This window comes from Cryptomeria japonica, chromosome 5 (genome assembly GCF_030272615.1).
Source record: "Cryptomeria japonica chromosome 5, Sugi_1.0, whole genome shotgun sequence".
Lineage (NCBI taxonomy): Eukaryota > Viridiplantae > Streptophyta > Pinopsida > Cupressales > Cupressaceae > Cryptomeria > Cryptomeria japonica.
The window spans coordinates 813,858,643-813,872,712 of record NC_081409.1 but is presented as its reverse complement, the minus strand read 5'-3'; the positions used below and the strand labels follow the sequence as shown (position 1 = coordinate 813,872,712).

At 32.9% G+C, this 14,070-nt stretch overlaps 1 protein-coding gene across 1 annotated transcript; it reads left to right on the top strand.

Annotated features, from left to right (window-relative positions):
• Nucleotides 1–6,824: 6,824 nt before the first annotated feature.
• LOC131042525 (lipase-like PAD4) lies at nucleotides 6,825–13,395 on the top strand. Its single transcript, XM_059221764.1, has 4 exons — nucleotides 6,825–6,973; nucleotides 9,666–9,996; nucleotides 10,418–11,104; nucleotides 12,249–13,395. The coding sequence occupies exons 2-4, from the start codon at nucleotides 9,955–9,957 to the stop codon at nucleotides 13,053–13,055; spliced, it is 1,536 nt and encodes a 511-aa protein (XP_059077747.1). The 5' UTR covers nucleotides 6,825–6,973; nucleotides 9,666–9,954; the 3' UTR covers nucleotides 13,056–13,395.
• The last annotated feature ends 675 nt before the right edge of the window (nucleotides 13,396–14,070 follow it).

Below are 14,070 nucleotides of genomic sequence, written 5' to 3'. Positions count from 1 at the left end.
GATTTCTTGGTGGACAAGGTCTTGGGACCATAGTCTTTGGCAGCAAGCTTCTTCTTTATAGAATAAGGCTCAGTTTTAGAAATCATCTTGCTGGTCATTTTATATTTACTTGCCACCCATCTAGGGGGTTCTTGCTACTATGGGTTCCAGGAGTGACCAACATCTCACCCTCTTCAACTAATTTATAATCAGAGTCAACAAGAGGTTCTGCACTCCTACTATCCTCCATCTCCATATCCAAATCAGAGACATCTTGAACATTAGTATTAGGGATTTCACCTTTCCTAGAGAGAGAGGGCACAACTTCATGGGCTTTGGCATACTCCTTAATAAGCACAATAAGCCCTTCATGGAGGACTGAATTATTCAGATTCTCAACATGTTTTTCAATACTATTCTCCAAAGAAGAAACCAGATAGAAAGGAATCGAAATAACTTTGCCATGCCTAAAGTGATTCAAAATGGTTAAATGATAAGAAAAGATACTCACATATCTGCCATCAAGCATAATGTACCTCATGATGAATTCGGCCATATCCGCCCAGGGAGCCATTAGATCCTTTATGTTGTAGCCACCATCAGCCATTTTATTAACTCTTGAATGCTCCTTATCTTTATCAAAAAAAATCGCCATGTCTTCCTCCCCTATTTTTTTGTCTCTATGAAACCTTCTGCCATTCATAGCCAAATCCGTCATTGTAGCCATTAGGGTTTCATCCAGTTGGAATTCAGCACCATAAGCCCTCAAAACCCCTTTCTTCCACCCATTGACAAGCATTTTCGTGAGCAGAGGGGAAGGGCCATGGAGTCTTTCCAAGAAGGGAACCATTCCGCCATCAACAATTTCTTGCCACGCCTCCTTATTTTTCTTCCATTTCTCAAAAGTGGGTAGTTCTTGCCTATTCTCATCCCCACCCATAATGATCCGAGTCACCAAATAGAAGCAAGAAATGGGCCACACTAGACAATTCTCCTAGCAGAAGTAGGACAGGGTCCACACAATAAGACAAAAATCCAAGCACAAGGGAATTTTCTAGATCTTTAAATAGGGAAATCGAAAGGCAACCATTTCTCCAACAACTTAATCAAATCATGATTATTTTTCTTTGATTACCGCAAGTGGATGGTATCATCATATGCCAGGTCGGACATGCTTTTTGGGAAAGAGTCTCAATTGCTCCACCATTTAGCCACCACGTAGCCCACCACCATATTGACCAATAAATCCATCGCTTTATTACCTTCCCGAAATACATGAGAAATTTTGAATTCATCCAACTCTTTAATCATACCACAATAATCTTTGATCAAGTTGGCAATAGTCCAGCTAGGATCCATACACCCATTCAAATAATTGATAATGTTGAGTGAGTCAGATTCCAGCCAGACCTTTCTAAATCCTTCCCTTTTAGCCATATGTAATATTAATGTTAATACATTGAAATTGTGTAATTAAACTTTTTAAAATTATTTTCTTTAATTTAATTAAATTATTCTAAATGCTTTAATTCTATAACTTTAATACAAGTTCTCCACCTCTAGGCCAATTCAAGTTGGACATACTTTAATTCTATAACTTATTTATTTAGTTAATTTAATTATTTTCTTCATGAAATTGAATAGTTCAATTGGATGCATTATCATTTTTCAATCATCACTAAAAACTGCAATGTAGACTTGTAATATCAAATCAATTATTATAATAGTTAAAGTAATGATCATGGAAACAAAGAAAGTTATCTATGTATTACATAGTTTTATGAAAATTAGCATTTTTTCTTCTTAACAAAATTATCAATAATAATGATTAAAGCAATTTGTAATTAATTTACAAGATTGATGGAATGTATATGTTGAATTTCATGCAACTTCATTATTTAATCTTATCATATCCAATAACTTATCATCATAATAAAATTTATATATAAGCTATGATATATGTAAGTTGAGGTTATATAAGTACATTATATATTACTTTATTTAATGAAAGTTCATTTTGTAGCTATGCCATGTTGAAGCTTAAATTTTCAATCTGAAGAACAAAGAAGACAACATCAAATGGAATATAGAAAGGCATATCAAAGAGAATATCGAAAACAACAACGAGAACAAGCGACGCATGCTGAAAGGGAAGAGCAACATGTTAACTATAACAAGGCAGACGGAGAAATATATTCTAGAAGAAGAGAAAATAATGTACACAATTTACACAATCCTAATGGAATACTTGCAAGCGATTATCAAAATTCTCAATTGTTGTTTCGACGTCAATTAGATAACATTGTATGCCCAACGATGTGCTATGTATGTCAAGAATGTTACCTGGGAATAAAAGTATTACACACATCAAAAGGTCCTATTTGTAATAGATGTCGACAAGAAGGAGGAAATAACATATTCTCTTCTCAAATAGTATGGATCTAGGGCCGCAACCTACAGAAATTGCTAATCTAACTCAAGTGGAAGAAATGTTAATTGCATGTGTAAGTCCAATTTTACAGATTACACACGCAATAGGTGGTCAATATAGATATAAAGGACACACGATAAGATTCCCACAAAATATTGACCGAATATCTAAAATTCTTCCACATTCAATTAAAGAATTGCCAATAATTATTGTTCAAAGAAAAGATCTACATAGTACCAATTACAACTTTACAGTGAATAAAGATCGTGTCTATAAAGAACTATAGTACAAAATACAACATGACAAGTTCTATTCTGATATAATAGTTGATATTAATTCTCTTAATGATATGGAAAGAGATTGTGAATATAATATTTTCAACAAATTGAGAACAGTGCATATGGAATTTGATTCTGACTCAAATCAAATTGTATTCATTGGTCCAGTAATGGAGAAAGATGAAGGTAACATAATAGATCACACAATATCAATGGCTTCAAGACCACCTAATGTTGAAAGAGAAAGGGATTTAATCCATGCATGGATTAAATTCTCACATGGAGATACTCTAAGAATGATTGACTGGCCTACAATTGGTGTGTCTCTAATCAATGAATATGTTACACTAGGATTAAATTACATGGAATTCCCAGCACTATTTCTTGATGGAAGATGTGATTGGTTAGAACCATGAATAAGAAGAGTACACCTGCATGAGTATGTTAAGCATTTGCTTTGATACAGGGATCATTGATTTGGTAAACACCAAAGGTTTAGACCTACGACATGATGGAATTGATAATGAGGCATCGTGTATAGAATTCAAGTGTTATATTTGCTTAAAGAAACCTTCAAGAGTTGCCAATCACCATAATTGAGTTGCATGAACACATGGAATAGTTGCTAGCTTCACACCTAGCTGATAAGTTGATGTGATTTGGGACAACATTAAGAGGTACCAAATCATATTGGACAAAATGAAGATTAAAGAATTATCAGACATGCTCCATCAAATAGGAATGCCAACAATATTCTTCACACTAAGTGCACCTGATTTATATTGGCCAAATCTATATGCACTAATGCCAGGAACAACACCAACTAATCCACGTGAAGTTCAAATTTTAAGGAAACAAAATATCATCAACTACCCTCACATAGCCGCCCACTATATGCACTTAAGACATTCTAATTTTAGAAAAGAAATACTAGAAAAAGGTTTAAATGTTAAAGACTATTGGTGCAGATATGAGTGGCAACATAGGGGATCACCACATGTTCATATATTTTTATGGATACATGGAGCACCAAATATGGATAGTATAGATTGGTCAAATAAACAAGAAACAAAGATTGTGAAAAAAAATTGCATTGCATTGTTCATGCATGGAAGCCAAGAGAAAGTCTTCATCAACAGAACAAACAGGTATAATTAAAACAACTCTTCAAAAATATAAGTTGTATAATACAAACGTAAAAATTAAATACATAAATAAATGCTAATACATTCATATTTTTTATTGTAAGCATTTCAAAATTTCTCTCTACATCCATGTTTAAAAAATGCAAGACAACTTGTTGAAATGGATATTGATCAAGATTATGAAGAAATATTAAACACGGTGCAAAGCCATACAATTTGTAGAGAAGGTGCATGCTTGAGAAAGAAAAAAGGAAGAATGGTTTGCATGTATGTACACTAAAATAAATCAAACCCTAACCCTAACACTAAACCAATGTAAAGGCTAACCGTAAACCAAACTAGATCCAAATCATAAACTGAATCAAACCTTCATTTTAACACTACACCAGATTTCACAAACCTATCTCTTAATGAAATTCAACCATAACCCTACTTGTAAACAAAAACACTAAAATAAAATAAACCATAGTCATAAATGAACTACAATTCTAAATAAAAACCTAATTAATCTCTAAACCAAATTGAACCATAACCCTTACTCTAAACAAAATTCAACTGTAAGCCTAACCCCCATTCTACCTAAAATCAATTTCATACAACTACACTAAAATAAAATTAAAATTTGAACATTAACCAGATAGCATATTGAACCCTAATCCCAAATTAAAAGCATAACCCTCATTGTAAACAATATTGAATTGTACGCCTAAAGCACACTCTAACTCAGACCAGAAAAATTAAAACAACATAAACACAAACAACCTTTATTTTAAGACTGCACCAAATTTCACAATCCTATCTCTTAATGAAATTCAACCATAAGTGCTTCTTTATATATATATATAACTGAGAGAGGCTTTCATTTTGTATTTCTACTTTAAAAAATTAAATTTTTAAATAAACAAATGAAAGCCTCAATAAGATAACAATTTTTTGTACCCCTTTGTCAAAAAAATTTAATAACAAGTTATTATAGTATTTAGAATTATAACCTATAAAATAAGGGATAAATTTTTCAAATACTAATATCAAGAGGAAAAAAAAAAAAACAGATTTAAAATAAATGTTTTGAAGGAATTTAGAAAATAAATAAAAAGCAAAAAGCGAAGATTTTCTTTGGATCTCGAAATTCATTTAAAATAAGGAATAAATTTTTCAAATACTAGTCTCTAAAAGATGAAAAAAAAAAAAGATTTAAAATAAATGTTTGAAAGAATTTAGAAAATAAATAGAAAGGAAAAACCAAGATTTTCTTTTGATATCGAAATTCATTTCTTAAGAATTACAAAAGTTTTATTTTGTTAGCCAATTTTTAACAATACAATTTTATTGGTTTTGTTGAGTAGCTTGTACATGTCTCAAGGGGATTTACCCCTTATCTACATCATGTTTCACACTAAGACTATCATGTTTCACACTAAGACTAACACTTGGTGAGTATTATTTGCACATTATACCTCTAAAAATTAGACAAATACACAATAAAAAAATATTTATTGTCTAAGATTTTTTCTTTTAAATTTTCTAAGACTAAATAGAAAGCAATGAAATATGTGGTTACATTGTTAACAATATCTTTGTTGGTTGAACTATCTCCTGAAATCACTGAAACTACTTTTGAAATAGCTAAGAAGGCTTCAAATTAATCAAATACAATATGTATAAAATATGCATTCAATGAGATCATATATATATTAAGTGATAATTAATCTTTTGTAGGTGTATTAATCTTGGTAGTTGTTTCAACATTTATTTCCCACTCGGCACAATGCTTTACATTTAATGTGCATTCAACCAAAGATTTGTGGATAGTTTCAAATAATTCATTTCTTTTTAAAAAATAATAAAATTAAATTATACGATGGCTGTTTGCACAATAAAGCATATAAATAGTAATATTTATATTATTAAAATATGTTTATAAAATCTAATTATAAGAAAGAAAAAAAATCACCATGAAAATATTTATAGTTATCGAAAAAAGGTACCGTTGTCTGTAAAGTCCATTAAAGATTGTCAGAAAAATTTCGTGGCTTATGTCGCAGGTGGAATGCAAACATGCCATTTCGAAAAATACCAAGACGGATGTAACACCGAAGACGACAGAAAACTTCAGGATGCTCTGCACCGGCTTTATGTACCGGGGTGGTTACTTCACTGTTGAAAATGGCACTGCTGACATTTAGATCCCCGGAGACAGAGTCGTTTTCAAATCGTTGTTTTTTGGGGAACATGTCAAAGTCTCAGGCCGTTCCTTCGAATCGAACGCTCTCTCGTTCAAGAGCTCTAACCCCACAGCTTTGTTGCGGCATCTTTGGTGTGGTAAACATGTATGCGAAATGTGGAAGCGTAGACAAGGTGCGTGACTTGTTTGACAGAATGTCTCAAAGAAATGTGTTCTCATGGACTGCAATGATCGGAGGTTATACATAAACTGGATTTGTTCGAAAGGCGGTAGAGACTTTCAAGGAAACGCAATTTTTCAGGGTAAAGCCAAATCTCACAACTTTCGCCAGCATACTGTACCAAAATGGGAGCTCTGGAACAATGTAGGGACATCATTCAAAGCAAAATGTAGCGAGGGCTTGTCAGATATTATAGTTGGAAATGAGCTGGTAGAAATGCATGCAAAATGTGGAAGCATCGACAAGGCACGCGAACTGTTTGATAAAATGCCTGAAAGAAATGTGGTCTCTTGGAATGCAATGATCGCACGGTATGCACATAATGGATTCGTTGAAAAGGCTTTAGAAACCCTCAAGAAAATGCAATTGGCAGGTGTAAAGACAAATTCCACAATGTTTGACAGCATCCTTCCTGCCTGTGCCAAAATTGGAGCTATGGAACAGGGTATGGAAATCCATTAATTGGAGGGGGCATTTTTCGATAGATCTGCAACTTACAGAAAATATGCTTTGCTTCACGATAAATTAGAAATCACGAATTGAAAGGTGAAGGGCGTGGTAAAGGCAGGGACACAGGTAGATTTAACCCATTTCTGGAAGTGTACCGGTGCAAAAGCAATTACAATTATTGGACTCCCAAATTCGGATCACAAATTACTGCAAGAGAGTTACAATCAAAACCCCTGGAAGCTCTTGGTTATCTACATGCTTCTCAACAAAACCAGTGAGGGCCAGGTATGCACCACGTTACACATCTCTTTGCCCTTTATATCTTCCACAGGTTTCCAGTAAATGGATTTAAGTTTTTTGGTTTTATCAATGACCCACAACAAACTTTACATTACTTTATAAGGGGCATTGGAAAATTGATAAACGGAGAGATATACCCGCTCAGATATTCTAAGGAGTTGTTCTGCTGAAAACAAAAAATGATCGGAACAGGAAAAATGGGAAAATTCCTATTCCTTTCACTTTAGTGTTAGCAAAAACAAAGAGAAACACACTGCCTATATCTTTTACTGATAAAAAAAACTCAAGCAAAATAATAATATAATAAACACCACAGAACTAAACTTTTCTTCTAAACCATTTAACAATATGGAGAAAGATTTCCATTCCTTCAATGTCAACACATCTTGATGTTGCATTCAATCTCTTTAATTTCTGGGCTTTTTGAGTACCCATTGCAATTCCCACACAGTTTAGCATTGCAGATACTTCCAGTGGATGTCTTCCCTATGCCTAAGGTCCATCAAAAAGATAAAAAGGTGCAATTTTTCCTTTAGCTAGCTAAATTACAAAGGGCGTGAGCAACAATAGTGTGTCCAAGTAGTTCCTCAAAGGTCTTGGGAGGCTTCTATGCGTTGATGTTTGTTCAATGATTCTTTTTTATATACAGATTCTTTGTTCAATCTTAAAAGGTTTCAGTTGTAAATAAAAATTTGACTCTCACATTATTCAATTCTAAGAATTGAAATCAGAAACAATCAAATAAATTCTTCAATTGATTAAACCAAAAATCTAAGACTTATATTAATTAATTTTAATTGATAAAATCAAAAAATTAATTTACAAAGATTAACATGTAGGACTCTAAGAAAAGACTCATTGTCATGTACTCAAGAGTGGAGACAAGAGTGGAGAAATGCCTTTTTAACAAAGTCTGAAAATGTGTAGAAAAAGCTTTTTTAACTAATGGTATTAGCATTGTCTTTAGTCCTTGTACTTTTTTAGCTCATCTATGCTTAAGTTTATATAGAATTGTATGCATATTAATGTCATGGTTTTGTGTAATGTTTATTTAAATTGGAGTAGAGTTTTATGTGAATTTTAATTATTTTTTGTTCATTTCAATTATTTTTGGATTTAATTGTGTGATAATTTTTCATCAATGTTTCAGATCACATTTCATGATCTATTATCAAGAAGAAGAGAGTGAGAAAGCTATAGGAATAAAATTGTGTTGATTAGATCACAAGAATGATTGGAAAAGCTGATGCAAAAGCTAGCACACAATCAAATTGAAAAGCAATTTCAATCATCAATATGAATTGTGAAAATCTAATATCATTAATCTTTTTTATAATGGTGGAATAGTTATATTTAAAAAAAAATATGTTATGTGATTGTGTTTTTGTGGGGAAGGTATTGCAAGCAAGCTTACAGTAGATTCTATAGTTTTTAAATTAATTTGCTTTAATTTGTATTTAGATTTTCATATTTTAATATCATCTTGTTTACATTACAACTAATTATCACTAATAAATGTAATTTTTACTTTCTTAGGTTTTGTACCCTCCAATATACTATTCAAAGTATATTTTACTATCAGCTTAACCATTGCACCTCCTTTTGGTACAAGTGCTAGTAATAAATGTTACTTAAACGGAATCTTCAAAGAAAGTGGTGATTGATAAGAACGAGTCTAATAAAATGAAAATTTTATAAATAAATATTTTGTATAGCAAATAACTCGTTTCAGCATTAATATTGTGAACGCAGATAAGGGTTTTTTACATCTTTTGGAGCAATTGCAGCCAACCTTAATTTGATCAGTGAAAAACATTTGATCGTTTTTTCACTTGTGACTGGACATGGTTTTATTGTGAGCTAAGCACGGTGGACCTCAAATAGCTTTTATTTTAGCATGTAATTTTTTGCTATTGGCCGGTTTGATATTTTTTTTTATAAATAGATTGTGAAAACAATTACATCTTCGAGAAGATGTATAAATTGATTGGGAAGGCCACAACTTGCCCGGAAGGATATCGATGAATCATGAGTACGACGCTCGCTTCTTTTCTGGTCCTTCCTGTGGAGTGAAGTCTCTTCTTATCTCTTCTTACACGCTGTTTACTGTAAACTTCCTGTTAGGCAATCTCGCAGACCTTTCGTTTTTTCTTTAGGCGGTTTCCTGATAACTTCATGCTTACGCAAGCCTACTTTCCCCAACTTTTCTTTGATCCTGAATACTTCTACCGCCTCCCACACCCTTTACCCTATAAAACCCATTTTCTTGACAATCGAAATCATCGAAGCAAACAGCGAATGCTAGCTTTGACACCATTGATGAAGGCTTGGAGTCCACTCGCCCACGGTAAGTATAAGCTTGTTAATTATCTTTTATGGTTACGATTTCGACATAGTTTTTTGGCGAACACAATTTGATCTGTTCGCTAGTTAACAAGAGATTGGTAGACTTAATAAAATTGGTTTCTATTGCATATTAAACACGATAGTGATGACGTTTCTTATTGGGTGGTCAGCAGGAGTATAAAAATTTTAATCTTCTTTCAAAAATGTAAGTGGGTTTAACCAGAAATGAATTCATTTGTATAGATTTTCAATTTTACTTTTTAAACTTGTAGGAATATATTTAAATTTTGAAGTACCTAGTTGGTACTAATTGCTAGAATTTTGGGTATAGGTTCACTGTTGGGAAAGAGCAAGCGGTTTTTCTTTCTTCTTGTGAAATCCTTGAACGAGCTTGGGACGAGACACGCAGTATTTCAAATAAAAATGACAATACTTATTTTCGTCGGAGTGAGTACGAAGGTGTAGTATATATCACATTCCATTCCTTTTATATAGGGGATTTCACTGCCGGTGATAGCCCATATGAACAGTGTGATATAAGGAATGAGAACGAAGTCTTCTCTGCCAGCCTTAAGGGTGATGATGATCAACCGGCTCTTGTTCACAGAGGAGCTCTCGATATGTTCTTGAACATTCTGAGAAATTCAGACCTGGAAATCCAGGTATAATGACCCTTTACTCCATCTTTTGTAGTTTCTCTATCATGTGCAATTAGTGGCTATCTATGTTTTAAGTTTTGTTATTTTGGAGTTGATTTGTATAAACTTTTTAAATGTTTTTTTTAATCATATTCTATGATTCATGATCAAGATGCTTTAGTGCCTGATAGTAGATTATAAAATATGATACGAAACATCAATAAGAAAAATATATATCCAATCAAACTCAAAAAAATTACAAGATATTATCTGGTCCATTCAGGTAAAATTTGGAGTGTCTTTATTGTGCAAGTATGAAGCAATATTGAACAGAGTTACTAATTAGATTTGTCAAAGTCACTATTGAAAGAAAAGATTTCATTTAGTACATATCTAAAGTTTTGACATCTAAAAGTATTGCTTTTTTACTTGTTTGTTGCAATAGATGGACAAGTTTTCGAAGCAGAGAAGGGAGCAAACCATTATATTTGTGGGTCATTCTATAGGAGGTGCCGTTGCAACTCTTGCTACGATCTGGCTTCTGGAAAAAAGAATGAGACAAATTTCTTCTATTTGCATTACATTTGGTTCTCCTTTGGTTGGAGATACTGTTCTTATGCAATCAATTGATTGCCAAGGTTGGTCCGGAAATTTTTGTCACGTGGTTTCCAAACTTGATATTGTTCCGCGGATGCTCCTTGCACCTTTTGAATCAATTGGACAGCATTTGAATTCAATTTTTCCACAGAGAGGGAGCATCATGGGCAATGATTCTGTTAGTTTAATGCATCCTTCTTCTCTGGAGGCATGCAGGAAACTTCTTGACAATATCAAGTGCCTTAGAGAATCTAGCCCGTATAAACCCATTGGTACTTACATGTTCTGCTCAGTCCATGGCGCAGCTTGTATTGAGGATCCTCAAGCTGTCTTGAAGATGATGATTTTAACTTTGCAAAGCACAGAAGAAAAGGGTATTGCAGCTGCTTTAATTTCAGAGCACATAAGTTATGGTGATAAATTGAGACATGTTATTGAAAGTGGATACTCAACAAAAACTTCAAACATCTCTTCAGAATCCTCCTTTGAGATGGGAATAGCACTGCAATTAGAAGCAATGGGTTTTCAGACTCAGGTAATCTCCTATTTCTTTTAATAATTGTTCTTACATGCTAAGTCATAGGATACGGCGATTTTCATGGATGAGGTTCGAATTTAATCAAATTTCAAACTTTTATTAAAAAAATCGAATTTAATCGAATTTCCTCTATAAAGCACTGTCATCTGCCTCTAAACACAACTCAGCTGGTCATGGATATTCTTTGTATATGCTTTGTATCTATTGGGTCATGGGTTTCTGCAAATGCTGGGTCGCCCTCGGATTTTCTCCAACAAGGGTCGCTATTCTGATAATTTATTAGAAGTATACATATATTTAAAAATAAACAAAAATATAGAAAGCGAATTTTATCCGAATTTTTTTTCGAATTTTTCCCTTGTCGAATTTCATCCAAATTTCATGGCTGTCGAATTCGAATTTGAATTCGAACCTTGTGACTTAGCTTACATGACTCTTAGTATTCGGAACTTTAATTATACTTCGTTCGAGTTTGCTTGCGTTTTGTGAGAGATTAGCCTAGTCAAGGAAAGTTCTTACAAGTGAATACCTCTAATTTGAAATTTCTTAGTCAGCAAAAGGATAGAAAAAAATTAGTAGTTTATCATGGAATTTATAAACAACACATTGTTAATTTTTTATTTATTTAGGTGATTTATTTGAAATAATAATTATTTTTTTTGAGAAATGGAATGAAAATGAAATCATTTTATATTCTATCATATTGCATAATCTGGTTTTAGATTTACAAATGGTTCATGGTATATAGGACTACCTCTACTTCTAGGAGACATTCACTCATATTTCACCTCTTATAAAATTACAATTTTTTTATAATAATACTCATTTATCATTGTAACTTGCCATAAACCATCTTAACAAATCAAAACTTAAAATAATACTATTTAAAAAAATTTAAACAATCTTACAAATTTAGAAGCTTGCCCAAATTTAGAAGCTTGCCCTGGGGAAGTCATTCAAGCCTGTTTTAGGCCGGGGGAGAGGAGAGGAGTGAAGTAAAGTAGAAATTGATATTACATTTTTGCATACCGTTTATTTCCCTACATTCTGTATCTTAGGATAATCTCTTTACACACTATTTTCTCTGAATGTTGTTTACTGTGTTTAGAAATCGAGACTGATGAGTTTTATTGTTTAACAGAATAACCATGCATTTGATGCCCTGAAAGAACCTGAAGATTTGAAAAACAAGCTTGGCATGGACATTGAGAACCTAAATAAGAAATTGAGCGAGAGACAAAGTGAGATGGCTGAGCTGGAATGGTACATCAAAACAGTCTGTGAGGGCAACAGCCGTAGCTTGTACGATGTTTTCAGAGACCTAGACGAAAAGAAAGAGTCTCGTGTCAATTTGATTAGGATATCTCTAAGAAATTTCTGGGATGACATAATTGATATGGTGAAGAATCATCAATTGCCCAATGACTTTCGATACCAAAATAAATGGATCAATGCTGGCACTGCATACAGAAGACTTTTAGAGCCTCTGGACATTGCAGCCTTCTATCATCTGCAAAACGAGAGAGAAAGCTATCTCTCAATTGGGAACAGGCCGGTCCGTCATATGGTGCTGGAAAAATGGCTGAATGATAAAAACCAGACTCGCACAGGTAGAGATAGGAGGCCTCGCACAAAGTTTGCGTCCTTAACTGAGGACTCTTGTTTTTGGGCTCACGTAGAAGAAGCTGCTAAAGACTTGACAAATCTGCAGCAAGAGCAAGAGCGACATCAAGTTATCAATGCCCATCTCAAGGAAAGCCTCGAAACTTTTGAGGTTTATGTGTCGAAGATGATCGAAGAGAAAAGTATTTCCAAGGATGTTTTCTTGGAACAGAGCAGCTTCATGATATGGTGGAACAAATACAGAGAGTTTCAACTGCAATACCCAGAATGGATATCAAACTCCCCTTTGCTCAGATCCATGGAAAATCTGAATATGGAGGTTTAGAAACCAGGTCTTTATTAAGTGATATAGTTTGTTACAAGTCGTTTATTTCCATGGCCTTTTCCCCTGCTTGCAAAGTTGTTTTTCCTTTTCAATCTAAATAAGCCCGTGTTTGCTAAGTTGTGTTCTTTTCAATGTAGACAAGTCTATGTTATATTCCTATTAATAATAGTTGTTTTAAGTTGTGTTCTTTTCAACTTAAATAAGTTAAACAATGCCTTGTGTTCCTGTGATCGAGAGTTAGGAATGTGGAAGGAAAAGTTGCAGACGAAGTAGTGATCTTTTCAATGTAGACAAGTCTATGTTATATTCCTATTAATAATAGTTGTTTTAAGTTGTGTTCTTTTCAACTTAAATAAGTTAAACAATGCCTTGTGTTCCTGTGATCGAGAGTTAGGAATGTGGAAGGAAAAGTTGCAGACGAAGTACTGAAGCCAACTGGGTAAATATGAACAAGATGAGGAGGAAGTTTTTGCCCACAATATTGAATCATATGGTTTTATCAATTATTTATGATTATATTCTTCAATCCAAACTTCATAAAATCCAAAAAAAGTCCAGATCTGTGCCACTGAAGGATGGCCAATTTAACTAAAAATATTTGTATAAACATTGATTTGACTTGAAAATTTGATTAAGAAAATAATAAATCTGACAAATAACAGAAAAGTTAAGAAAATATTAAAATAATAAATAATTAATATAAAAGAATTCAACATCTTTTAAAATTTAATATTTTTGGAAATCATTATTTTTAAATGTAATCAATATTTTACATTTTCAGATTGCAAGAATGTGCTGAACACCCAAGTAATGTTACACCCCCAAGTAATGCTGCACAAGTTTTAATCTGAAGAGCAACGATATTATGAATCTAAACATTATAATAAATAAATGACTTTTATTGAAAAAAAATAAAATAATTAAAATATGAATTAACCAACACAAATATTAAATCAGCCATTATAATCATTTTTTCAATATGAAAAAATTGTGTTTTAATATTAAAAAAAGGTAA

Excerpts from the sequence above, each read along its gene's own strand:
- LOC131042525 (XM_059221764.1), top strand. The coding sequence starts at position 9,955 with ATGTTCTTGAACATTCTGAGAAATTCAGACCTGGAAATCCAG. Across the intron at positions 9,997-10,417 it reads ATTCAGACCTGGAAATCCAG|ATGGACAAGTTTTCGAAGCA; the intron begins GTATAATGACCC and ends TTGTTGCAATAG. Across the intron at positions 11,105-12,248 it reads CAATGGGTTTTCAGACTCAG|AATAACCATGCATTTGATGC; the intron begins GTAATCTCCTAT and ends ATTGTTTAACAG.